Source organism: Pinus tabuliformis, chromosome 8 (genome assembly GCF_031772625.1).
Source record: "Pinus tabuliformis cultivar Carrire ecotype Pingquan chromosome 8, CPIR1, whole genome shotgun sequence".
NCBI lineage: Eukaryota > Viridiplantae > Streptophyta > Pinopsida > Pinales > Pinaceae > Pinus > Pinus tabuliformis.
This window is the reverse complement of record NC_142294.1, coordinates 722,364,541-722,392,116: the sequence shown is the minus strand read 5'-3', so window position 1 is coordinate 722,392,116 and position 27,576 is coordinate 722,364,541. Positions and strand designations below refer to the sequence as shown.

The following is a 27,576-nucleotide window of genomic DNA, read 5'->3' as shown; positions in this document are numbered from 1 at the left end:
TTGGACGTAGCAGATGCTCGGAGGGTATACACCTTCGTAGAGGGCTTACTCGAGCCCCTGTGTGGACTGGTGAAGTCACACAGACCTTCCACGTTGTAGGAAGTAGTTATATGTTTCAAGAGATTTAAAGGGGGCCATCCCCAAGACACGGACAACCTTTCCTGCATGCACCCCCTATCCCCAGAAAGGGAATGATACTAGATCCCCACTTCTGAGAACTACCCAGGGACAGGGGCAACTGGATGATGAGACACAAAAGGACCTAAAGAGGAGGAAGTTGTGCTTTACTTTTTGGGAGCCTTGGGCACCACGCCATCGATGCGTAGCTTACAAAGCCCACTACATCAAGGTCTTCTCAGATAGTGACAAGGAGGACGAGGTGGAGCAGGAGTGTTGTGTGGGAGACAGTGGGAGTCCGACAGAGAGAGGACCACCACCACCACCTCCACAGCGGGGGGGGGGGGGCGCATCCTTTGCCTCATTCGGGTTCGGGGGAGTCCTTGCTTCTTTATGCGGGGTCCCCAAATTTCTGACATTGAGGATCAGAGGCACGATACACTGGCAATGGGTGTCAGTCTTAGTTGACAGTGGGGATACCCACAACTTCATAGATGCCCAGTTGATTCAGAGGAGGGGTCTCTCTACATTTGAGTTTGAGGGCTTTTCAGTCTTGGTGCCGGGTGAACGGACTATGGAGTGCACTTGGTATGTGCTCGCTTTGACGATGGCCATGGGAACATGACAGATCATTTCTTTGTGGTTGATGTGCCAGACACCAACGTGGTGATGGGTGTCCAGTGGCTATATTGCCTTGGGCGAGTTACCACTAATTGGAAGAAACTGGAGATGGAGTTCACCAACTCAGATGGCAAGATGGTGGTCCTTAGAGGCATGCATTTGTACCCACCACAGACAGTCTCAGCGCATAAGATGGAGGCAGATCTGCAACATGGAGACATAGCGTGGGCAGTAGAGCTGAGGGTTTCAGAGGTTGGGGGACAAGCCCAACCACCACCTCCAGGCATACAGGCCTTGCTAGATAGGTACTCAGTGGTATTGGGATATATTTGCCAGGGCAGCCACTAGACAAGGGATTCGAGCAAATCGTCGAGCTGGAGCCTGGTGTGCAGACAATTATTACCACCCCTTATAGGCATCCTAAGGCCTTTAAGGATGAGATTGAGCGGGCCATCAAAGAACTATTGGCATTGGGCCACATCAGGCCAAGTTCCAGTCCCTTTGCTTCTTCAGTGGTGCTGGTGAAAGAGAAGGATGGAACTTTGCTCATGTGCATTTGACTACTGGGCTCTCAATAGGAAGACATTGAAGAACCAATACTCCATTCCTCGCATCAATGAGTTGATGGATGAGCTTAGAGGAGCCAAGTACTTCTCTAAGATAGATGTACGTTCGAGGTACCATCAGATCAGAGTGAGGGATAGGATATCCCCAAGACAACCTTTCGATGCCATTATGGGCACTTTGAGTTCCTGGTCATGCTCTTTGGGTTGACCAATGCCCCGACTACCTTTTAGTCATGTATGAACCATGTGTTCCAGAGGCAGTTGAAGAGGTTTGTATTGGTGTTTTTTGATGACATATTGATATATAAAAAAACTTGGGAGGAGCATCTCCAACACTTGGAGGGGGTGCTGTGTATTTTGGAGGAGCAACAGTTCTATGCTGAATTGTCCAAGTGTGAGTTTGGCCTGATCGAGATGCCCTGGTTGGGGCATATCATTGGCACAGATGGGGTGAAGGTACACGAGGAGAAAATACGAGCTATTCGTGATTGGCCGGTACCTAGAGATGTGACAACGTTGAGGGGCTTCTTGGGCATCTGCACATATTACTAGAAGTTCGTCAAGGGGTTTTTGCAGTTAGCAGCTCCCCTCGCGGATTTGACTAAGAGGGGGGCTTTCGCATAGGCAGATGGGGCACAATCAACTTTTGACCGCCTCAAGGAGGTGATGAGGAGTTGTCCAGTATTGGCACTTCCAGACTTTTCCTAGCCCTTCACTGTGGAGTGTGATGCATCTAGCGAGGGAGTTGGGGAAGTATTATCTCAGGATGGGCACCCCATTTCTTTTGAGAGTCAGAAGCTTTTACCCCATGAGAGGTCATATTCTATGTATGACAAGGAGATGTTGGCCATCATGCATGTCTTGGCCAAATTTCCGCTGTATTTTGTGGGTAACAGGTTCCGGGTGAAGACTGATCACAACAGTCTTCGTCACTTCATGGGGCAGCAGGGCCTCAACGACAGACAACAAAGATGGGTCAGCAAGGTGCAGGCCTATGATTTTGACATAGAGTATGTTTGGGGGAAACACAATGTGGTGGCTGATGCCCTATCTCGGAGACCTGTAGGGCTATCACTCATGAGCCTTTGCCATGATTGGAAGGCCCAGTTGTTGGTTGAGTATTCTAAGGACAAGAGGGCATGCAAGATTCTGGAGGGGTCCCATGCAGATGAGCGCTACCAAGCAATGGACGAGGTCATCAACTACAAGGGGCGCATATTTTTGGTTTCCAACTTGCAGTTGAGGGAGAGAGTGCTCCAGGTAGCACATGACTCGCCATTATCAGGGCATCAGGGGTTCAGGAAAACATACATGGTAGTCAGGGAGCGTTTCACATGGAAGGGCCTCAAGGGGGACGTGTTGAGGCACATACAAGAATGTGAGGCATGTTAGAGGAACAAAGGGGAGTTGATTCATCCCGCCGGGTTATTATGGCCACTTCCCATCCTCGAGGGGATATGGGAGAGTATCTCCATGGACTTCATCACTGGGCTCCCCACAGTACAGGGTAATGATTGTATCTATGTAGTAGTTGATCGGTTGACCAAGTATGCCCACTTTTTTGCCATCCCGACTCGGTGTTCAGCTTCACAGGTTGCAGAGCTGTTCTTCAGGGAGGTCTTCCGGTTACACGGGCTTCCTAAGAACATAGTGAGTGACCGGGACAACAAATTCATGGGAGGATTTTGGCAGGAGCTCTTCTGGTTGGTTGGTACCGAGCTCACCCCTACCATGAGCTACCACCCCCAAACAGAGGGCCAGACTGAGCAAGTTAATCAGTGGTTGGAGGGGTACTTGAGGAACTACATGACTGGGCAACAAAGGGCTTAGATTCAATGGTTGCACTTGGGCGATTATTGCTACAACACCACCCGTCACATGTCCATTGGTATGACTCCTTTCCGTGCCTTGTATGGTTATGATGCATTGCCTTTTGATGACATTGTTTTTGGAGACAGCCGAGCCCCAAAGGCCATAGACTGGATCCCAGAGAGCCAAGACATCCCCAAGGCACTCAAGGACAACTTAGTGACAACAAAAAATCAACAGAGGATGTACACAGATAGGCACCGAACTGAGAGGCACTTTGAGGAGGGGGATTTGGTGTACCTCCGGTTACAACCATATAGACAGTCCACCTTGAAGCAGAAGGGGGCCGAGAAGCTACAACCACGTTTTTATGGGCTATAAAGGGTAGTTAGACGAGTTGGGGAGGTGGCCTACGAGTGGGAGCTGCCTCTGGGGAGAAGTATTCACAACATATTCCATGTCTCATGCCTCAAAAAGGTGCTGGGACAACAGGTGACAACAACAATTGAGTTACCCCCATTGGATGATGAGGGCCATTTGGTTTTGGAGCCTGAGGCCATTTTGGAGACATGGGAGAGGAAGCTAAGGAGGAGGACCATTAGGGAGTTTTAGGTGCGTTGGAAGAACCTGTCAGATGAGGATGCCGCATGGGAAGGTGAGCACATTCTAGAGCACTCAGCGTTGAAGTTGCTTGAGGGAAAGCAACATTTGGGAGGGGAGGACTGTCATGTGCCTTCCCAAATGGACTTGTAACAGGTTTTGGTATCTCCACAATTTTGTATAAAATTTTGATAAGTAAAATAATCCAAGCATTTTTGACTTAGGGACATAGGAGAAAGGAAGGTTGGATTAAATTGCTAGTGGAAGGTGGGGGCCACCCACGTGGGAAAGCACATTTGGGCACTTCGGCAATTCGTATTGCCTTGGAGGGGAAATCATATGGTTTGTGGAGGGGCCCACATGGGGGAAAAGGAGGCCCACGAAGTTATAAGGAGGGAGAGCTCCTCAATTGAGGATTCATTCATACTTGCATATCGAACTCACTTGTGTTTGCTCAAGTTGCTTAGCCAAGTCAACTGGCTGTTTAGCCACGAGTGTCTCAGGCGGGAGATTCAACCTTACCTTCGGGGGACTACGAGTGCCACCCTAGGAAGGCATTTTTAGATTACCTTGAGGAGCACTGGAAAAGATTTGTGGCCATTTCACTCAGCCCACAGACTAGTAGAGCGTATTTTTGGATCACGCAAAGGGAAACATGTAGTTGTGACTGGGGGTTCATCTAGGCAGCATTTGTCAAGGAAACTTGGAGAGTTGGAGTACATCGGAAAACCAACCCTTGGGAGGAGTTTTGGTGCAGGAGGTTGTTGCATTTGAGCAATTCGAATTAGAGCCTTGGAGGACTGCACAGAGGGCCAATCTGGGCTCATGTGGGAGTTGATGGAGATAGCTACAACGCTGGGATTAGTTTGGAGAAAGGTGGCAATCCATATGGGACAACATCTTAGTGATTGGGGCAGATTTGGAGAGCTTTCCCAACACATTTCAGACATTCTGAGTTTGCCAGCTTGAGGAGGAGGATGTGCTCCTTGGGGGTTGATTTTCAAGGGTTTGAACTAAGCCAAGCCCTTCCTAGGTTTTGGTGGGTTTTGGCTGAGGATCCGAGAGCTGAAGTTTCATAATTTTCTAAGCAAGGGAAGCAAGGGTTTCAACACATCCATTCTAGCAGACAACACAGTTTCTGGGCAGCGTGGATCACTTTTGGAGCAGCAACTAAGTAGCCCTCAGATCATCATTTTCTCACCCGGGTTTTGTCACACTTGCCCTTGGAGACAAGCCCAAGTGCACCACTCCATTCACTGTTGTATTTGCTCCATGAGGAGCTAATAAAATGGCTGAGAAGTTCTCTATTTCCAGCGTTTTCATGGGTGTTTATTGATTGCATCTCATTTCTAGATGTTGGTTTGTCTGCTTGCTTTGTTTATCACTGAATTTCCTAGTTAGGAACATTACATCCCCTCTTTTGCCATCTATCATTACCTCGATTTGTGAATCTCCCAACTTGGTTTCTTTCCATGGCCACCAATCGATTTTGGATAACATTCATTTGACTAGTGTGATTTGCCTCCATACTCTTAATGAGTTGGGTTAATTCTTTTATAGGATCATGTGTAGTCTCTTCCTTGGCCTTGCCTTTGGAATCATTAGATTTTGATGGCCCTCTATTGAAACTAGGAATTTCAGATTTTCCTGATTGCTTTCTATCCCTTTCCATCTTTAAGGCCTCAGCTTGAGCTACACCCAAATTTGCAGTCTCCTTCCTCCTCAACTCATAAGCAATATCAACACCAAAAACATCCAAATATGAGCATAAGAGAAATTCATCAAGAGGTTTAATAATAGCATGCATGCTTTTCACTAATTCATTAAATCTCTTGTTAAACTCCTCCATGGTTTCATTCTCATTTTTCTTCATGTTGCTAATGGCATTGATCAAGTGACTATTTTCTTTCTTTTCTCCAAATTTTCCTATGAAAGCGTTAATGATTGCTTGTAAAGAGTCATAAGAGTTAGCAGGTTGCTCAATGAGCCAATCAAGAGCATCCTCTTCTAAAGAGAGAACAAAAAGTCTCATCTTTACATTCTCATAGTTAGCAGTGTTACACCATTTAAAGATGCAAACATTGAAGTTCTTGACATGTGATGCAACACTAATGGCATTGTTACCTTGAAAAGAAGATAACTGTTCAATAGGTTGTCAAGCATAGCCATTTATGTTAGTAAAGTTACAAGGAACAAAAATATCATTCATGATGCTAGGCTCAATTTGTTCTTGAAAAAACAAATGAATATCAGAAATAGCCTCTTGCCCAAAACTAACATGAGCTCTACTATGAGAAAGTCTATTTAACCTCTCTCTAAAAACTCCTTCAAGATCAAGAGGGGCTAACTAGACCACTTGAATTTCTCTTAGTAGAGACTCTTGCAAAATTTGGATTGAGTGGAGTCACCACTTGAGCAAGAATCCAAATCTAAAGTTCAAATATGCTAAAACCAAAAGTTAGTCGATTTCCTAGGTACAAGAAAGCTTGTCCCCGACAACGACACCACAAGATGTTGACCTTGCCGCCTACACCTACCTACAATTAGTGAGAAAACCTTTTAACCCCACAAGGTGTGGTTGGTGGCAAGGAATCTAGAGAAGTGGTTGTCACCTATTCCCAATTCTCTTTGTTTAATCTATCTCGTAGGTTAACTATGGGGGGTGGTTCATAAAGGAAAACTAAGTTAAAGATGTGAGTTTTCTAGGCGAGTTGTTAGAGTTAAATAGATTACTTCTTCAGATTTATAAACAAAAAGTGATATGAACAATAATCATCAATACATAAAATAAGCATGAGGCACATGACAACTAGTGCGTTCAAAATATTGCTCTTTAAAATGAAATTTTATTGCTTAAATGAAGTGTAATGCTTTCAAATGTAAAGCGAAAGTACTGTTGAAAAGTGAAACAAGAAACTGTTAGCACAAGATATTATAAATGCTTTTAAGATAAACACATTTATGAATCAAAGCATGTGAAACTATCTTGCCCAAAAGGAAACATTTAGTAATCTACCTATGTGAATGTAAATGAGATGATAGAAAAATTCAAATGTTAGACCAAGATGACAACATGCAATTAAATTTGCAATCCAAAATAATAGTATTTGAAAGTGGAATCAATCATTCATGACAATATGCAATTAAGTTACAAAGGTAAGCCAATTTCCAAGTACAAGAAAATTGAACTTGTTGCAAAATTGAAAGATTACAATGCGTGCATCCAAAGTTCCTCTTCAAATAAGATTTGCATGCGAAACTTTAAACCATCAAGATAGAAAGAAATTTGAGAACTTTGCAAGTAAAGTAAATGTGATGAAAGAGTGCTCTTGGTTTATTTTATTAGTTAGCTCTAAAACAAGATTGCAATTGAACTCTAATCCTCCGACTTCACCCTCGCCCAAAGATTTGGATCTCACAGTGAGGAGTCAATAGAGGTAGAGGGTCCCTAAAATGTCTATTCAACCAACTTAAGTTGGAGGTAAATTTTAGTGATGCTTGGGGCATGTAAGTAAATTAACCAAACAATGAAAATTAACTTCAACTTGAAATGTACTTTTTTGACATGAAATAGAATGTTACTTTATGGAGAAAATTTGCCCAAATACTTGATGCATGTAAGATGTGTTTAATGGTGAAGCATAAGTAAACTTGGAACTATGTTCAAGCCAAATAATATCAAGTAAAAAGCGTTTCCATGCAAAAAATCTGAACTTGTTATGGACTTAAAACATGTAGTAAATCAAACTAAAAAAGATGTAGAATGAGTGTAGTGCACGATTGTGTTAATTCCCCCACTAAATGAGATGGATGCAAATGAAATAGATCAAAAGTCAAGCCACCAAGACTCTCTAAAGGGTGGAGAGATAGGGATACCAAATAGGTAAAACCCATGTTCCCAAAATCAAAAATTTTATGAGTTTTTACAAAAAGGAAAAGTCAATGAAGTTTTTTAAAAAATCCAAAGAAAGTCTTAACAATTTGGTTTCAGACCATAGTCTTTTCCAAACTGAAAATTTCTATAATTTGAGGCCCAAATAGGCTTAACAAAATTCAGATTTTGAAGGAGAAGAGAGGATACTCCTCCTCTATGGCCACGACCAAGAGAGAGAAAGGGATGGCCAAAAGAACTCGACCTCCCTCAAGAAGAACACGACATTGTCCAAGAAAAACTCGGCCTAAAGGTGGAAGTAATCTCTAAATTTGAGCCCTAAGGTCCTTGCATGCAAACTTGTAAGTAGTCTTTTGAAGATGAATCCCACAAGTAGTTGCAAGAGGACAAGTTAGAAATGGCTACAACAAAACAACATATATTAGCTCAAGAAGCTACAAAATATGTTACAAAATAATTTACAAGAGGCTAGGCCAAAAAGTATGAGTAAACTCCTCTTTGGCTAGCCATGACTTGGCTCTTTGAAATAGCCAAATATTAATAAATGAAGTGCAATACGTGAAAGATAAAGTTTTTAATGTGATTTTGATGCAATAAATAAGATCCTAAAACTTGAAAAAACGTCTGCAAGACAAATCGAAATAGATGAGACTTTAAAATTTAATGCATGTGGGTTCTCCTTGAATATTTTCAAGAGTGGGTTGGTTCCTCCGAGAACTTCCCCTCACGCTTGAAAGCTTGACCAAAGACGGATTCTTCTACAAAACTTGAGCACAACACGTTAAATCCACATTAAATTAAATAACTTCCCCTCACGGTTGAAAGCTTGACCAAAGATGGATTCTTGTACAAAACTTCACCACAACACATTAAATCCACATGAAATTAAATAAATGCAATGGAAAGAACTCCTAGAGATATATTTGACATCAACTAGAATGTTTCTTTTCCTAGAGCAATTAAACAATTCCTATGCTAATATGAGATAACTGCATATCAACATAACTTGAAACAAGCATGAAGGAAAAATAGCATGAAGAAAAATGTAGAAACACAATAACAACATGTCAAGAATTTACCATATGCAAGGAGAAGAACACCATCACAAGTAACCCCAAAGTCTGTTGTATTATATTGCAAAATGCGTGTACAATCCAACAACGTGTCCTCAAGTCCAATAACTCGTATTATATGATACATATGAGAGCCCATGGATCTATTGTATAGGGAGTTGGGAGAAAATCCCAAGGAAGAATGCATGTGAGAACTGAACTTGGAGTAAATCCCAAGAAAGAACAAGTTGAGTTCCAAGTGGAGATGATAGAGACACCAAGGCAAATCGAATTCCATATGTGGCACCCAACGAAAATCGAATTCTTTATATGGCATAGTAAACATATCCTTGAGTGAACCAAAGAAATGAGATAACTCCAGTCAAACCATCCAAACATCGAACCAAGTGTTGCCAACTTAGATGATGATCCCGAAGACGCTCTATGTAGATCCCAGGAATTGCGTGATCTTCTCCAAGAGAAACTTGTAATCCTCCAAAGTGAAGTGCTAAGTGTAGAAGCACTTGAGCTAATAGTGAGAGAAGTCCCCACGAAATCCTCAGTCAGAATATTCTATTGAATATGCCTCTAGTGCATGAGCTTCTCCAAATAATTTGATTTTCCACATGTGCAACTGTTGCATTAACTCCAGGAAATTCGATTTTATGAGATATTGGTGTATTTATGATGTAAGGTGTTTAGTCATCTTCCACATGTCCCTTGACTCAACTTTTTGACTTAGGGTAATTTCAAAGTCATTTCCATGCCATTCTGTCACATGGAATAATTTATTTCTAGCCTAATTTGTTGCCACATTTTCCACTAAACTTAGGAAATTTGGGTTTTGGTGGTCCTAAACACATTTTTGACGCCTCAAAGTGTGTCATAATAGAAAGTTGAGGGTGAGAGGTGGAACTTTTATTACTCATACCCCATACAAATTCTCTAGATATCACTTATTACATCACATATACAATTTTTATGGCAATTTCTGCTCTGCGGAAAATCTAAAAGAAAATGACTACCTAGACCTTACCAAATTCCACAATTTTTTTGTGTGATCTAGTATGGTAATATACATCGACTCTAGACACTAGGACTCACCCAAGGCCTCACTATCAAGCCGTACTCCGACTTTGGGGTATATTTGAAGGAAAAAACTCAATTAATTATTAAGTCCTGGTAGGGAGATGATAATTAACCAAGTGAGAAAAACCTCCAAGAGTAATACTCAACTTTTGGCAAGGTCCCAAGCTACCTAGGCCTTTACAGACTAAAAACTCATCATTACTAGCATCACAATTCTCCGTAGGGTGTGGAATTTGGGTACAAGAGAACATGGTGAGAAGTAGAAGTAGAGTTTAAAAACTCTGTTGATCTGATGATATCTGATGGTACAAGTGTCCTTTGGTAGATCCTTGGGCATGGAGTCTTCATCTAGTCATTAGGTGCCACTCCAGTAGTCATTAGGGCCGACTAGCAAGTATATAATTTTAACATTGATCCAATGCAAGCTTATGCAACATAATTGTCATGGGGAGCTTGGGTCCTCCTCACATCGGTATGATTCTCGAATGCATTGATGATCTTGTTGGTTGATATAATCCTTATCAGGGAATATGGGCTTTCGTCTCAACAACTCTACAAATGTACAACTTGTAGACCAAATATTGATAGATGTACCATATTCCTCATAGGTTAGCTGTGATTCAAGGGCCTTGTACCATTGCATGAGAACATATTCAATCATGAATTGCCCTTCCTCACAGTTTATTTGAGCTAGACCAAAATCATATATCTTAAGGTCACAATTGACATTCAATAATAGATTACTTTGCTTCAAATCTCTATGCAACACATTGACAGAATGTAGATACTAGTCCTCACAACAACTGGTAAATGAAGTACTTGCAATGATTACTAGTGAGCACCATCTGGTGCAGGTTAGTGTCCATAAGATCATAGATTAGGTAAACATCATTGAAATTAGTCCTAGTAATAGGGATCTTAATGTGCTTCAAGGCAATTACATTATCATGGGTGAATAGCCTGAGAAGCTTGATTTTTGAAGGACAGTCATCGAGGGAGCAATGAATTCTTTCTTGCCACTTTCCTCTCCACCAAGTAGCCAATCCAAGTGTGTAGTATCTCCTGATCTCTCACTACAAGGATTCCCATGTTGTGAGTACTTGATGTTCGGTGCTCTTTTGTTGGATCCTCCCAAGGTTGATTAGGAATTTTTCCAAGTGCTTCTCTTCAACGCTCTAGGTAAGATCAATGAAGCTTCTTCTTTGATTGGTTTTGACATCCATGACAACTTCAATTTTTCCAAGTGCTTCTCTTCAACGCTCTAGGTAAGATCAATGAGGCTTCTTCTTTGATTGGTTTTGACATCGATGACAACTTCATTCAATAGAAAATCAACCTAGAGCCCTCCAATCCTATACATGATGAGAGTATCTTGAAGTGAAACTTAAAGGGACCAACAATGGTTCGATCAAGTCAACAAAATATAGACACAAAAGGCACAAGTCTAGGATGCCAAATAGAATGCCTCACATCATTTTTATATTGCTTTTGACTTGTGACCTCGAGCTTACAATGGTGGTGAAAGAGCTTCATATGTAACCTTGCTAAAATGAGGGGTAACAAGAGCCAACTTTGAACTGACCTAGGGGAGCTTGAAGAGCGTGCATTCAATGGCAGAGGGTATAATGGGGTTGAACAATGAGTCCATCGCTCAACCATTAAGTGCCCTACATAGAAGGTCATTTCGAATGTAACCCACCACCCATAAGGGTTTATCCAAGTGACCTGTACAAATTCCCTATAAATATCCTCTTTGATGGTTGTGTTCATCTTGTTTGGTAGATAAGAGGTGGCCAAGAGCATCAAGGGAATATCTAAATGACCATCATAATACCAATAGGTGCTAGGAGATCTAAGAGCTCGACATACTAGCATCAAGAACAAATTGAAAAAATAGTTGATGCAATGGGCTTTGATGAGCAGTAGGCCAAGTATGGATATTGGTTCCATCCTTGTGTTATATCAACAGAACGTGGAATGTAGTGCAAAAGTGAGACAAGATCAAACATAATCTCAAGCTGAAAGGTCCGAGCGCCAAACTTTGCAAGGATGTTGGGTTGAGGGATTGTTTGCTTGTATTTGATGATGCAGTGGAGGAGTATGATTTGTTCTTTCTTTGTTGAAGACCAATTAGTCTAGTAAATCTAGATCCCAAACCTCAAAATTGTATAAAACTATGGGTTGTACAAGAGTGTCCATCATTGATATCCTGGTTGATAAGTATTGAAAATTGTTTCAAAAACATTACTTTTTCATGAAGGGCCAAGCACCCATGGCCCTTGTTGAGTCGGGGTTGAGGTGCATGTTGCAGATTAAAGTGAAGCCCTATGAAAAGTACCTCAAAATAAGTATACATGTTGATGATCTCAATCTCCTCTCTTGTGAAGAAGAAATGGTGTTCAAAGAGAATCTTCTTCAACCCATTGAATATCATGATCTTGATTTTACCCAGATTGACTGTCAACCAATGAAGGTCACAAAATAGGGCTAGGGTATCTCATTGTCTTTGCCACCACGCGAGGGATGAGGCTAGAAGGGTTAGATCATCTGTGAAAAGAAAAATAGAAGTTAAGACTGGTGGAGAAAGCACATATTTTTGTCCTAGTTGTGCTCATGCACAAAGGGCTTCAACATGTTAATGTAGATTCCAAGTAATGCAGGGGACAGGGGACAATCCTATTTGAACCTAATGGTACTCCTAAAATTTGATATCCCATGTGTTGTCTATAGACGACCAAGGACCAACTTATAGAGGCGCATCATCACTGTTAGCAAGGTCCTTGAGATGCTAATGCCTTTGAGTCTGTGGAACAAAGCCTCTCGGGGTACAAAATTAAAGTTATCCCAAAAATCCACCAAGCAACAATTATCTTTTGAAGGACAATGGTGGACCTTTAATGATGGCCTAAAGTGTGTGATTGTGATCAATAGTCTGGTGCTTAGGTTGAAATCCAACTTGTCGTCTAGCTTTAAGGTATTTTCTCTCAAGCTCCTTAGAAATGCTTTAGATGGATGATCGAATCATAGATTTGGAAAATGTGAGGCCTAGCATGATTGTCCTATTGTTGGTGGGGCCTATATTAGGGATGAATTTGTGGATCAAGCAAATAATGTGATGTGGCCAAAATTGTGGAAAACTCATGCAGACCCGGTAACCCCTACTTTTGTCACCCTTGCAAATTTAGAGCGTTAATGATAATCAAATTTTTGTAGGTTGAAGGTCTAGAGATATTTAGACACAACTTTGCTTGGGCTAGGGCTAGGGGTTGTTTCCCATGGAAAGTGGTTGTAGTATGGATTTTGTGGTGTTATGGTTATTGTTACCCACCCAAGTGAGTAACCCCTAAGAGAATTTTTCTCCTATTTGTTCAGCTTGGCAGTCAACAACCCTATGATGATCCACAAAAAGCTAGCCTCAAAGGCCTTGCGTCCTTGCTCTGGTTAGTGTTTTATTTCATCTAACTTATTCGTCGAATGAATGTGGGTCATCTATTATAAGGTACATTAACTGTTTTTGTAATCAAGTGCTTTCATTCAAGTTTAAGGGAATTCTAGTTTTGACCATAGGTTGAATTGGAAGATAGAATTCTTTTGGTTGTATTCTTGTTCCCATGCTTCACCTTGGTGGTTAGCCCTTTCCCCTAGTCTAGTATGGCCTTCCTTAAGGCCTTGCTTTCCATTATCAAGAAGGGCTACAAATAGGACAAATTTATTGATGTTTGGTGTTGATAGTAAACCATACCACTTTCGTTTTGTCCCTTATATTCACATCCCATATGCGGGTTGATTGTTATCTATAACAAGTATTGGTTCTCTATTCTCCTCATTTTTTAGTAAGGGCCCAAAACCTTGCCCTAAGAGGTCGATGCAACAAAAGAAAAGAAAGAGCATGAGCCATAATGAGAAAATGCAAAAGATTGGCTGTGATATAATAAAGTCCCTAGACTAAGATCTAGCTTGAGCTCTACCCCTCTCATTAGCCCTCATCCAGTTCCTGGCTAATGCATGAATAATCAAAATGAAAGGAGTTATGAATATTTCAACCCTGGTGAGGAACAAACCACTTCATCTTTAAGGGGTCAATGATGCATAAATGAAAGCTTGTAACCCAAGCTTTGTAAGAAAAAGAAAATCAATGAAGAAAAATGTGCACAAGAGGAGTGGTAAAAATAGGCTGAGGAAAGGGGTAACTCAGGTCCAACGATTGCTCCTTCTTGACATTACAACTTTCAAGATTGATGGAATTTCATAGTACAAAGATTTTGGCATCCTCCATGAAGTAAATCCCTACCATATCACTAACCACTTGCACTTATTTGCTTCATGGGTCATTCTACGAACCGTTCCTTTCCTTATGGTTGGAAGCACCTAATAGTGCCTTTTGATAACGCTCCCATATCTAAGCATGGTAACTTGTTTATAAATCATCAGCTACGAAAACATTTGAAGTTGATGCTTGTGTGAAGTACTTTGATGCCTTTTGCATTAGATATGGCCCACTGTGATACTATTATGGTTATTTTGCCTATGATGATGGTCTTGCTTGATTTGAGAGAATGTTTCAGATTCTTACTCCCAAGTACATCTGCCATCATTTGGGGGATTGTATCAAACTTCAACAGTTTCAGAGAGGACGCCCAACCCCATTTGATGACCATTATGAGAACCAAAGCTAGGATGTTGACCACCTTTTGAGGATCATTGACCTTGGGATGTATTCAACACTGATGATGATCTTCTCCTCTCCCTCCAAAACTTGAAACACTGTACATTTGGACCAAGATGTTACCTAGAGAGATGATGTAGCTCGGAGACAGTATGACACCTGCCTCTATGCTGGTTTTGTACCTTATTGATGGATGCTGCATTTTTGTTGAGCTGATTTGATGATGATGATGACCTGAAAACCTTCTCGAATCTCAAGTGGATGGTACACTTTTGTAGATGATATCATGCCCTAGCCTTGTGATGTTCCCTTCATGTGGCTTGAGTGATGATGTGGGTATGTGTTAATGAGTAAGGTTTTGCTTGAGTTGAGGAGATGGGCTTAAGATTCCGATTAGCTTTTTTCGGAGTACAAGCATGATATTTTCTATGGCAGCTTTGGTTCAGAGACTTAGATCTCAGTTATGATGATATATTTGAGATCCTTGTGAGCTCACAATTCTGATGAGCTACTTTTAGGTGACATTCGATATGGGTCTATTTTTACTAGCTTTTACATGTCAAGTTTGGTCACATATTTAGAGTCCCCACTGAAAACACAGTCCAATGAGAGTGGCTTCATCGACATGTGAGGTATTTCTATTTTTAGCATATTTTGCATGGCGATTCTAATGGGGTATTTGGGCTCTTCACAAAAAATTGAGTCCAATGGGTATGGTCTTGAGGACATGCAGACAATTTAGTAGTGGGCATGCAAGTGTTACATGTGGCAACCTCTAGTGATGACACATGGCTACTTGTGAGCGTGACAAGTGGAAGGATCCGGATGCATGCATGGGCTTGAGTGAAGTGGTGAGTCAATTGAGGTAGAAGAGTTGTGTTAGTGAGTTAATTGGGTTGCCTAAGTGAGTCAATTGTAGAATACCTAGATGCATTTGGCATATTTTGGAGTTAAACTAAGTCACATGCATGGTTGGAGGTGTATATGAGGTGTTCTCTTGAGTTAACTAAATCCATGCATTCTCTGTTCTCCACTTCGTTTTAGTCTAACTCTCTCTCTAGTTTGATTTCATTTGAATGAGAATCATCTTCTCTACTTCCATGTGCATGGCTAGTCCATCTCCACCTCACCCTATTTCTTCGCCAATTTAACTCTAGCGCATTATTACTTCACTCCCCTCTATTCTTAGTTGACTAATGTGCATTGGTTTCTCTCTCTCCACCCTATCTTCACTTCACTCCACCTTTCCTCTAGTCAACAAGGAGCATGGATTATCTACTCCACTTTTCCCTCCAGTTAACTAAGCTTTCTTCACTTGCATTGTTAGTCACACTCAAGCAAATCTCCACATCACTCAAGTGCATGGACAATTCACCTCTCTTGTCACGTTAGTTCACAATGCTTTAGGGAGAGTCTTGCATGGGTAATTCGACCTCCTTGATCATTAAAAGGAAGAGGTCACTCTTGGACAAAGTGGATCTTCTTCGGTGGCAACATATACTATCTTTCATACTTGTAAGAGGTCACTCTTGGACAAAGTGGATCTTCTCCGGTGGCAACATATACTATCTTTCTTACTTGTACCCTTTTTCATTCTCTCTTTTGGTTTCTATTCTATTGTGTAGGAACATCATTGTCATCGGTTCTGTAACAGTATTGGTGCAACTAACCTCTTGGCCTTTTGCTAAATAAAGCTTGGTATTGATTGCTTCTATCTGTTTGGGTTGATTGACATCCCAAAGTTTTTCTTGTGCAATATAGTAAAAGTTTTTGAGCTTTTTCATTGGTTGAAATATACGATTGAAGTGCACTTTTGTCTTTTCTATTTCTTAAAAGTTAATGCCAAAGATTATTCTACCTCTAATATAAATTATTTTAAAACTTCTTTGGCCACTGATTTTCTGCTCAAAAGCAATCATTTCATGCTTGTTTTTCTTTTTTTTTTTGCATATTTATAGGTGGAAATAGTGTATGCAAGACTAGGGACACCCCCCTGTGGTTGGCAAGCAACAACCCAAATGGAGAGGGAAATTTGCATGCGACACAAAGGGTAGATTTTTCTAAATGTTACAATAATTTCCACTGCAGAATTTTGAAGTTATTTCAACCCACTTATAGTGAAAAACTTTGTGTTGACAAAGACCACATGGTTGAGCAAGTCGACTGGATGGCTATTCATAGTGTGAAGACCCTACTTGAAGAGTTCTGCTTGAAACCCTTCATCCTTTTCTTTGTTAGTGTTCGTCATCCAAATGGCCTCTTGGATATCTTGGGATGTGAATAAGTGGCAAGAATTGGAGGGTGGAGTGGGGGCTGGGGGGGAAGGGGATGGATAATGTATCCTATATCAGGGGTTATGAAAATTCATTATTTACTTCATTTTCTTTATACATAAGTTGCTAGTTTATAACTTGCTACTCTTCCAAGCATACATACAACTTGCCACAGGGATTGTTAAACCATTATGTCATACATCTGTTGAAAAGTGTAACTAGGTTCGGTCTTCAGAATGACATGTGATTGTGATTTTTGTAAAGAAGAAAATGAAATTATCATTTTAAGGCTTGCTTCATGGGTTTCATGAGCAAGAGATTTTATTTTTAGATGGCTCCCATTATGAGCTTTTAGGATTTGTCAAAAGAGTCAATGTCATGTATGAAGAGCTCTTCTTGGGTATATTAAAAATGTATATGAGTCTATAGATTTGTCTAGAAGCCCTCCAAAGACAAGCACAAGTTCTCCTCTTCAAGTCAGCCTCAAGAACTAGAAGATCTCATGTCGGCTTCACCTAAATGAAGACACACCTATTCGAACTCTCATGTCCGCTTATTTATGTGGGACAACAACTATATATAGGGACCTCGGCTTATTCCACGGAGACATAAGTTTGGATCACCTCTGAGATTCAGATGACCATTTCAAGAGGAAGTTTCAGTGCCACACAATTTAGTGAAGAGGGCTACAGTTCGGATGGAACTCAGATAGATAAGGGACAATAAGGATCTCTTTTGGGCTAATCACAGTGAAGAAGTTTGGAGATCTCTCTGAAATTTCGGATGACAAGTACAAAGATAAGTCTCGGATAGGAGTGCAAAGACTGTTTCGGTGAAGGAGCTCAGTCAAGGGTACAAGATGGTAGAGTTAAGCTCAGTGCTATCTTGCAGTGAAGGATCTCTCTGTTTCAGTGTCATAACAAGTTAGAAATACAACCTTGGTTCCATTACAGTTCGTTGCAACTACAGTTCGTTAATGATACTATTGTGTTTAGGTACCATCTCAGTGATAAAGGCTTGGTGAAGGAATCCGTGTTATCAAGGACTTGGTGCCATCACAAGGTCTCAGTAATATCGCAGCGAGGAGGTCTCATAGTAAAGGAGATCTCAGTGTCAAGACAGTGATAAGATCTTGGTGGTGACAATGTCTCAATACTAAGAAGGTCGAAGTGAAAGAGGAGTCAAGAAGAAGGTTGATTGTTAAGAGAACTTGTGTCTTGGTCTTGGAGTGGCAAATAGGTCAAGGGTCTTGATATTCGTCAATTGGAATCTCTATAAGAAGAATTTGTGTGGGTTTTCCTTTCAAAGAGTGAGAGGTTTTGGTCCTGGATGATAGCCTACATTTTGTGTCTCTTGTCCATTTATGTTCATGCATTGGTTGCTGTTTGATGAAGAAGAACACTAATAATCTAAGTAGAAGAAGATCCTAATCTAAAGTTGTAAAAAGCACTCACAAGCAGTTACTAATCAAGAGAAATCACCTAACTATTGATGCCCTAGATTTCTCAACATGGTATTAGAGCTAAGGTGACAAAGTCAAGAAAAGGGCATCTAATCAAAGATACACTCAAGGATCGAGTTTCAAGAAAGGCATCAAAGCAAGTCAAAGGATATCAAAGCGAAAGTTTAAAAATCTTCAAGGAAGCATTATAACCCTAGATCGAAGTAGATGTCTACAAAGAAGCTGGTGGAACCCTCAAGCCATATCAAGAGACCACAAAGACCCTACATCTAATCACGTTGAAGAGATCTACGAGTCAAGGTAGCTTATAGTTTATTTATCCAAGAATAGGACTTTAAGATGAAGATTACATCATCATCTTAAAGAAAGCAAAAGCCTTAGCTCAATCAAGAAAGCATTCTTGGGATCCAATCTCAATCAATTTGAAGTTGAAGTATCTTGAAGGTCGTTCATCCATAAAAGGCTAGATCGAAAGGCGTTATCATAAAAAGGGCAATCTTCTCTTTATTGAAGCAAAGATTTCATTTGGAAGAAGATCATCCAAAGGAAGGTAGTTTCCCCCCCGTAGAAGCAATGACCTCCTTATCTTTAAAAAGGATCATCTGAGAAGCATCAAGTCATCTTCATCTATCATCATCAACAAAGAAATCAAGTTGAAAATTTCATATTCACTTAACAAGTAAGCATCTTTATTCTATAATCTAGATTTGGTAAAATGACTTTGTTTTGCAAGGAGATCTATAAGTTGGTTGGGTCATCGAACTTCCTTGCATGGAAAAGGAGGATAGAAATAGTCCTCGAAGAAAGTGAAGTCATTGATCATATCAATGGAAAAAACTCCTCTGAAAACATGGAAAAAGATCAAAGGGCTCAAGGGATTCCTATAAAATCAGTCAAAGGTCCCTTCATATAGAAGAATTGGAGACATCAAAATAGATATATGATAAGTTGGTAGAACTATTCTCTGGAGATGCGATAAGAAAGGTCATATCACTTAGATCTAATCTACACAAATTGAAGGTATCAAAGGATGAAGGGATATCTTCATAAGATCGCAACTATAAGATCTAGGGGAGATGATCTTAGATAAGGAAATGATCCCCTTTGCACTAATTGATGAACAAGGTAACAAATGTCAATGAGGATAAGAGCTATCCCATTCAACAACTTGTGGTTTCTATGCAAGATAGGAGATGACAGGTTGAGGGCAAAAAGTGTTGAAGGATCAAACGAAAGGATTCAAACATTTGTCGAAAGGAAAAGCATTAGAAGTAAGAGCTCGTGAAATCATCATAGGAAACATGAAGGATGTCTGGAACAAAATCTGTGGCAATCAACTATGAAGAATATAGCTCTTGGGAACCTCATTGAAAGCTCAAGTAACACTTATGGGAAAAAGGAAGAAGTCATCCAGGACAAGGCTCATCATACATAAGTCAAAAGGTAACATTTGTTGGACAGGGATATGCAAGATCCTCAAGATTCTCCGATGGAATCTTCATTGGAAGGTTCACTAATCTAGAGAGGAAGCAAGCGTTTCATCAGGAACTCCAACTTGTGGAATTCATGGGATGATGTTATGATGACATAAGAGATGAAGCAGATCAAGGGGTTGAAGCTCTTTTCAATCAAGGAAGTTGCTGAAAGAAGCCTAGATGACCTAAAGGTAAATGAGGTATGTGTGCTTGTATTCAATATTATAAAGTCATGTTGTATGGTTGCAGGTAACATGGATCACTGCTTTATCTTGAGAAGTATGATCAAAGGAAAGGATGCTATAAGGCATAGGTCACACTAGATGAAATGAACATAATATGTCCTCATATGAAGTATGAGGTGGTTGACTACAATTGAGGAGCTCTGATTGGAAGCTCTTGAGAATGAAATGTGTGAAGAAAGGAAGGAAGAGATCGTGAGATATGCAACCATGGTAAAGGCAATCAACATCCGAAAGACCAAGAAGATTTGACTACGATATCTCCATGAAAGATATGAAGACTCTGATGGAGTCTGAAAAAGAAAGAGACCCTTAACAATGGATATCTTTGGGAGATGTGTCAACATATATGCAGGATGTTGAGACCTATAGGAAGATGTCATGATGAAAGACCATCACAAATGTAAGTTTTATTTAAGTGTTCATTTCTTATTTTGAACAAGTATCTGGATGGGTTTATGCAGGACTGCCAAGGGAAGAACCATGGATGTCTTCCAAGAGGAACATGTAGAAGGATGTACGATCCTTTTGAAGAAGACAACATGAAGAAGGCAACATGACACGAAGCAAGACCAAATGTAGACTGATGGATCACTTTCTAATGAAAGCAATGATGACATGATTGACTCGTGGATGAAAGTGATGGATGGTCTGTGCCCTATGAAGAAGTCCCAAAAGATGAAGACTCCATAACGAAGAAGAAATTCATGACATCAAAGGAAGGAGTTCTTCAAAGCAGTTGGTTGTCCCATTATCTCCACCTGAGGAGCTGCTATAGGTCCTTAATCAAAAGGGAGCTTGGGAACAAGTTTCTTACTTGGAAGAAACTTGGAAATTCCTAAGCCAAGAGGGATCTTAGGTACATTCCTTCTGTAGGAATGAGTACATTCCTTTATAGGAATATATATGTCCTCCCTAATTGAGAGGGAGAGATAGACACATCATTTTGGTCTTCACTTGGGAAGACAAAATGGAGGATTGGGTAATCATTTGGCATCCGCTACTCTTTGAGGATGAGTTAGGGCATCCAAGATAAGAGTAGTCGTAGAGGACTGATATTCTTTGAAGACTGGGAATCCAAGATAAGAATAGTCTTGGTGGAACACACCCTGAGAACTTGGGTGGGGTACGTTTCAGGATAGATAATGATTAGGGTGTCCATAAATGATTGGTCTCGCTAATGTTCTTGTGGAAAGATAGAGTTGTTAGTCAAGGCCTTGCTATGTGACAATGCTGGTTGATATGATGCTATACAAATGGGTTGTCAATCCGATTCTTCTTATGAGAAATTCTTCAGATTGAGAATGACCAAGTACCATTATGAATACCTCCCTAGTTAAGAAGGAGCGTTGAAAAGTGTAACTAGGTTCGGTCTTCATAATGACATGTGATTGTGATTTTTGTAAAGAAGAAAATAAAAATTATCATTGTAAGGCTTGCTTCATGGGTTTCACGAGCAAGAGGTTTTATTTTTAGATGGCTCCCATTGGGAGCCTTTAGGATTTGTCAAAAGAGTCAATATCATATATGAAGAGCCCTTCTTGGGTATATAAAAATGTATACGAGTCTATAGATTTGTCTAGAAGCCCTCCAAAGACATGTAGAAGTTCTCCTCTTCAAGTTGGCCTCGAGAAGTATAAGATCTCATTCGGCCTCAAGAAGAAGTAGAAGATCTCATGTCGGCTTCACCTAAATGAAGACACACCTATTCGAACTCTCATGTCGGCTTATTTGTATGGGACAACAACTATATATAGGGACCTCGACCTATTCCACAAAGACATAAGTTCGGATCACCTCTGAGATTCGGATGGCCATTTCAGGAGGAAGTTTTGGTGCCACACATTTTGGTGAAGAAGGCTACAGTTCGGATGGAACTCAGATAGATAAGGTCGGCTTATTTGTATGGGACAACAACTATATATAGGGACATCGACCTATTCCACAAAGACATAAGTTCGGATCACCTCTGAGATTCGGATGGCCATTTCAGGAGGAAGTTTTGGTGCCACACATTTCGGTGAAGAAGGCTACAGTTCGGATGGAACTCAGATAGATAAGGAAGGGACAACGAGGATCTATTTTGGGCTAATCGCCGTGAAGAAGTTCAGAGATCTCTCTGAAATTTCGGATGACAATTACAGAGATAAGTCTTGGATTGGAGTGCAGAGGCTATTTCAGTGAAGGAGCTTGGTCAAGGTACAAGATGGCAGAGATAAGCTCGGTGCTATCTCATAGTGAAGGATCTCTCTATCTCGGTGTCATAACAAGTTCAGTAATACAGTCTTGGTGCCATAACAGTTCGTTGCAACCATAGTTCGTTGATGATGCTATTGTGTTTAGGTACCATCTCAGTGATAAAGGCTCAGTGAAGGAATCAATGTTATCAAGGACTCGGTGCCATCACAAGGTCTCAGTAATATGACAGTGAGGAGGTCTCACAGTAAAGGAGATCTCAATGTCAAGACACTGATAAGACCTCGGTGGTGACAATGTCTCGATACTAAGAAGGTCAAAGTGGAAGATGAGCCAAGAAGGTTGACTATCAAGAGAACTTGTGTCTTGGTCTTGGAGTGGAAAATAGGTCAAGGGTCTTGGTCTTCGTATTCGTCAGTTGGAATCTCTATAAGAAGAATTTGTGCGGGTTTTCTTCTCAAAATGTGAGAGGTTTTGGCCCTGGTTGATAGCCTACATTCTGTGTCTCTTGTCTATTTGTGTTCATGCATTGGTAGTTGTTTGATGAAGAAGAACACTAATAATCTAAGTCGAAGAGGATCCTGATCTAAAGTTGTAAAAAACACTCACAAGCAGTCACTAATCAAGAGAAATCACCTAACTATTGATGCCCTAAATTTCTCAACAACATCTTCTATTTTTCTTGTCATTTTTCCCATATCATCCATGCTCTCCATGGCCTCCTTTGCAATCATACTTTACCATTGATTTGGCCATGAAGTATTTGGCCTTCGTAATTGTCTTTTCAAGAGTCTTACGCTCATCAAACTAATTTTATTTCTATAAAATATAAGAAACACACTTGGGAACCTTTGCATCTTCGCCTTCTTCTCTTTAATATAGGCAACATATCTCAACAACTCCAAGAACTTCTTTTCATATTCTTCCATGGTCATATTTCTCAACTTGAGTTGTTAAAATTCTTGCATCTTCTTGTCATAGTAGTGCTCAAAAAGATACTACTGGTCCAAGTAAGTCTCCTCTTATTGACGTGCTTAACTTATTTAAGTTGGTCCCACCAAATAGAAGCCTTCTCTTGTAGGTTGTATATGGCAATTCTAGCTTCTGGTTTGGAAGAGTAGTTATGTAGCCAAAAGTACTTCCCTATTCCCAACAACCAAGCTTGAATGTCCTCTCCTATCTTGTTTACATCATCAAAGTGCTAAATTTCCTAATGCCAGCCCAAATTCATTTTCTTGCAACAATTATTTATTCCCAACAATTTATTTTTTATCCAAATCATTTCTGAATTGTTGAATAATAAAATCACTGGTATTTTAACTTCCAGAAATTTATATACAGTAAAAAGGAAATCATAGAGAAATCAATGACATGTTACAACAGAAAAACATCTGCAACTACTCTTCTTCATTAATTAATCTAAGGAAAATCAGGGTTTCGACCCGCAGGGAAATTACAAAGAAATATGCATTGACTAGAACCTATAACTCAGACCCGCTGGAAGAATTTGGCCTAGGAATTTTGTCCCACTTGAAATCAGCCTCCGAAGAAATTCGACTTGGAGAATTTCAGCCCACCTCTCACCAGCAACTCGGTCTTGTGTCTTCCCCTCGCACAACCTTTGCACCTCAGGAAATTCAGTGCTGGCAAATCAGCCTCTCTAACAAATTTGGCAATGCAATCTCCAGCAATTTGGACTCCAGGAAACGCTCTGGAATCCACCTTCACTCCTCCTCCTCTATGCTATGGTCTAGCTGAGCCTCTCACTCTAGAGAAAAGCTTCTTTCTCCATTTGTGTATGTTCACTGCTCCGTTAGGCTTATTTTATAATCTTCATCAAGCCCAAATCTCTAACCCTAATGTCAGATCAATGGTTGAGATCATTTCTGAGTCACTTAAATAATTTTATTATTTCTCCTTAGAAATTGACTTAATAGTCCACAATAATTAATTGACTCTACTTATTGTACTTTTCCTAAGTTAAAATTAGGAAAGAAGACAAAAATCACTTACTCCATCAAGACACAAAGCCTATGCAGAAGACCTTCCGAAGCTAACACAAGGTTCAACACAGGTTGGTGGCTTGATCTTCATAAGCTCTCCTTGCAATTGGTTTTGTCCATGCCTTCTTCTTTGATGCTTGAATGGAGTCATTTCTGGGTTTCTTTGCGATTCTTCTGATAAAGATGGATTCCTTGTTGAATGTGTTGATGAGTAATGATTCCTTTGAGCTTGGATAGCATTTCTCGGGAACCATGGTTTTCTCTTCTTAAATGGACTCTGCTCGCTTTCTGATTTGTTGAACCTGATCCATTCTCTATTTGCTTTTGCAAATGATTTAAGCTTTATAGTAGTTGAGTGTTCAACTAATTTTGCTCCTCTCATTATCAATTCTATGGCTTTGCACTTCCATCTTCAAGACTGTTTTAGTTTCTACCAGCTTTTCTGATTCTATTATCTTTCTATGCTCGTTAGACCCCTCTTCTATGCTGATATTTAGGCCTCTAATTTCTTCTTTGTGTATGTTATGTCTCTGTCCATATTCCATGTCTCCTCTTCAATAATATTCCTCAATTATTTTCTCTACTTGTCCTTGTTGTAGCTCTGGCTCTGCGAGTAGTGTGGATACCAATAACTCTGTTAGATACAAGTTAATTCGAGGTCTAGCATTTTCTTTCAATTGCTGGTAATTATGCGCTTCATCAGTTTTATAAAATCAAAGCCACTGCCCTCTTTCTTCTCAAGTTATTAAATTTTATAAAATACCTCTCCTTGATCTGAGTAATCAAACTTATTCCCCTTGGAATTAACCTTCCAGTGACTACTCCATACTCTGAAATTGAGGCACTTCTTTATTTATGTGTCCATAAGCTACTAAAATACTCTAACAACCTTCCAATCTGGTAATTGCACCACTTAATTCAACATTTTCAAGCTTCAAACATTATTTTCTGCATATATTCTCATCTAATATAGTCAAACACTTGTCACACGAATTGGAATTTCTTCATATACAGTTGACACCTGGTTCATACAGTGCCAGTTCTGTAACCATAGGCTCTGATACCACTCTGTAACATACCCAGTGCCCTCTATGCACTTTGAGGATACAGGGTACTCTTTAAACCACCCAAATTCATGCCAACTTCTTTTCTCCGTGACCAAAATTGATTATATGGACTAGCTCTTGCACTTTACTTATTTTACTCTATTTTCCAGCCTATGTTTGAAAGGATCCTGATTTTTAACAGTAGTCTAGTCAAAAGTCTGAGCAGTAAAAATTCTTTTATATTCGTTCTTTAGTAATATTGTTACAGATATCGGTATGAATGTTGTGAAATTTGTTGAACTCCTATTTGTCAGAAAGTACCAAGTGATTTGTCAAATCTTCTAATGAAAGGATTTCTGTGTTTGCTTCAGGTGATCAAGCACCTGAGGTACAGTGGGATTTCTATTCCACTACTGTATGAAGAAACATTCAAAAAAGCAATTTTAACTTTTCGTCATCAGCGCGTCTATGATCCTGTGGTTGAAGATATTGTTCATCTGACAGATTTACCAGGCAACCTGGAATGTGACTCAGATTATTTTGGTCCATATCCTTAGAATACATGCATTAATGTGACAAGCTTGGGTTTTGTAAATATAATAGATCAGATTGGCAAGTATTTATTTTGAAAATATTCAAATTGTTCTGTTCCTTCACCATAGAAACACCAATGCCCCAGAATGTAGCCAGAGCGATTGCCATGGGTGAAACAGATCCAATCACAAAAACACCATTTCAGGTGAGCTTGATAGAGTTGTGGATGTATGGATTGAAGTTATCTCTTTATGTCAGCACCAAATGTGGTGGAACCTGAAAATTACATCTATGTTACATTCCAAAAATAGTTTTTAGTAAGTTGGTTATTTATTTAAAGTTTGAACATGTAAAAGGTTTCATTCCCTCATCACAAAGAGGATGCATATTTTGTTTTCTCTAGAATTCGGCAGAATATTTTTCCCGGTAACTGTAGTATCTATTCATATGGATATAGGAGAAACTTAAGCAATTTTACCATGGATAAGTAACATTTTGAAAAATAATTCAATCAAATCTGTCCTAAGATGACTTACTAATTACCTTGTAGAATGGAGAATGCTGCTTTTGTTAGTGTGTAATTTGTTTATAAATTCATAGAATCCTTATTCAGCAGTATGTTTGCCAGATAAATGAATATGATTCTATGTGTGGAACTACTTCCCTAGCCATGCTGAGGAATCTGTTGCCTTTTCTAACTCTGTAAATTGCCTATCAATTTATGGCAGGTTTGGAATATTCTGTCAGATCGTCTCAGTAATATGTTCATTCATGCCACCACCATTTGTCCTGTGTGCAGACCTGATGTTTTGCAAAAGACCTTCAGATCTTAGACTGTATATTAAAATCTAAGTTAGCAGGACCTGGATCTGGATATGGATGCACCGGATTTTTGAAAAGCCAGGATCTGGATACAGTATGGATATATTCAGCACACAAATTATATATATATATATATATATATATATATTTATATATCTAAGAACTGTATTTTGCCTCGTACAAAAAACATAATAGCAAATACCATAATGAGTGCCTTATCAATGATCACTTTACTGATCTGATAATGTAGAGTAGGTCTAAGTACATATCCTGAAATGGGTCCACATTTTCATCATCTGCATATTGCAACTCTACACCATGATTAAATGACGAGGTCTGGAAATGTTGGAGGTTGTAGCAAAATGCTTGAATAGTGGTGTAAGATCCTCAAGTGGGTTGAGGTGAATCATGGCATTTAATGTCATGTTTCAGTCAGATATCCTAGCCTTCACTTCCTACATCTTTCTTTGACCCTTCTTATACTCAGGATTATAATGTGATAGAAGGTTGTTGTTTTGAATGAACGTGCACAAGATTCTTAACCTTCATTGTTCCTAGTTTGTTTCACTTCACAAAGTGGATGAAGCCATATGTACTACAATTCCTCTTAGTTGATGAGGATCCAACAACCCACAACAACAACCTTGTGGCTAGAGTCAAGTGATAAGTGAGTGAATGAGTCCTAGCCATGGAATCCGCACCAAGTAATAGGATCAATATGCCTGTGAGTATCCATGGCTAGTGGATTTGAAAAGTTACTAGTGGATGGCAAAAATGCTCCAAATTTCTCTTGTACTTCCATTGCAATTCCCATGTCCCTATAGATCTCCATGAAAACTATTTTATATATTTGTACCTCTTCAAAATCCTTGTTTGGTGTTGTTCTACCTAGTAAAAAGAAATCTTTGGAATGATAACATTGGGTTCAATATGTTAGAAAATCAGAAAGGCATAAAGATTTTCTTTATATAGATAATTACTTGTGATTTTATTATCTTTATGTTCTTCTTATATCTTTTAGTTCATCAAGCAATTACCAAAACAATTGCACAAAGATCATAGATACCGGATATAGGTGGACAACCATGGTAAAACCCCTATCTAGGGGAAA

At 39.8% G+C, this 27,576-nt stretch overlaps 1 protein-coding gene across 1 annotated transcript in view; it reads left to right on the top strand.

Annotated features, from left to right (window-relative positions):
* The window catches only part of LOC149237626 (5'-3' exonuclease family protein), a 223,246-nt gene that overhangs the window by 141,406 nt on the left and 54,264 nt on the right, over positions 1-27,576 (top strand). Inside the window, exons 6-7 of the mRNA XM_089372723.1 lie at positions 25,481-25,652; positions 25,772-25,848. Of these exons, the coding sequence (XP_089228849.1) occupies positions 25,481-25,652; positions 25,772-25,848 (249 nt within the window). The remainder of the gene's footprint in view (positions 1-25,480; positions 25,653-25,771; positions 25,849-27,576) is intronic.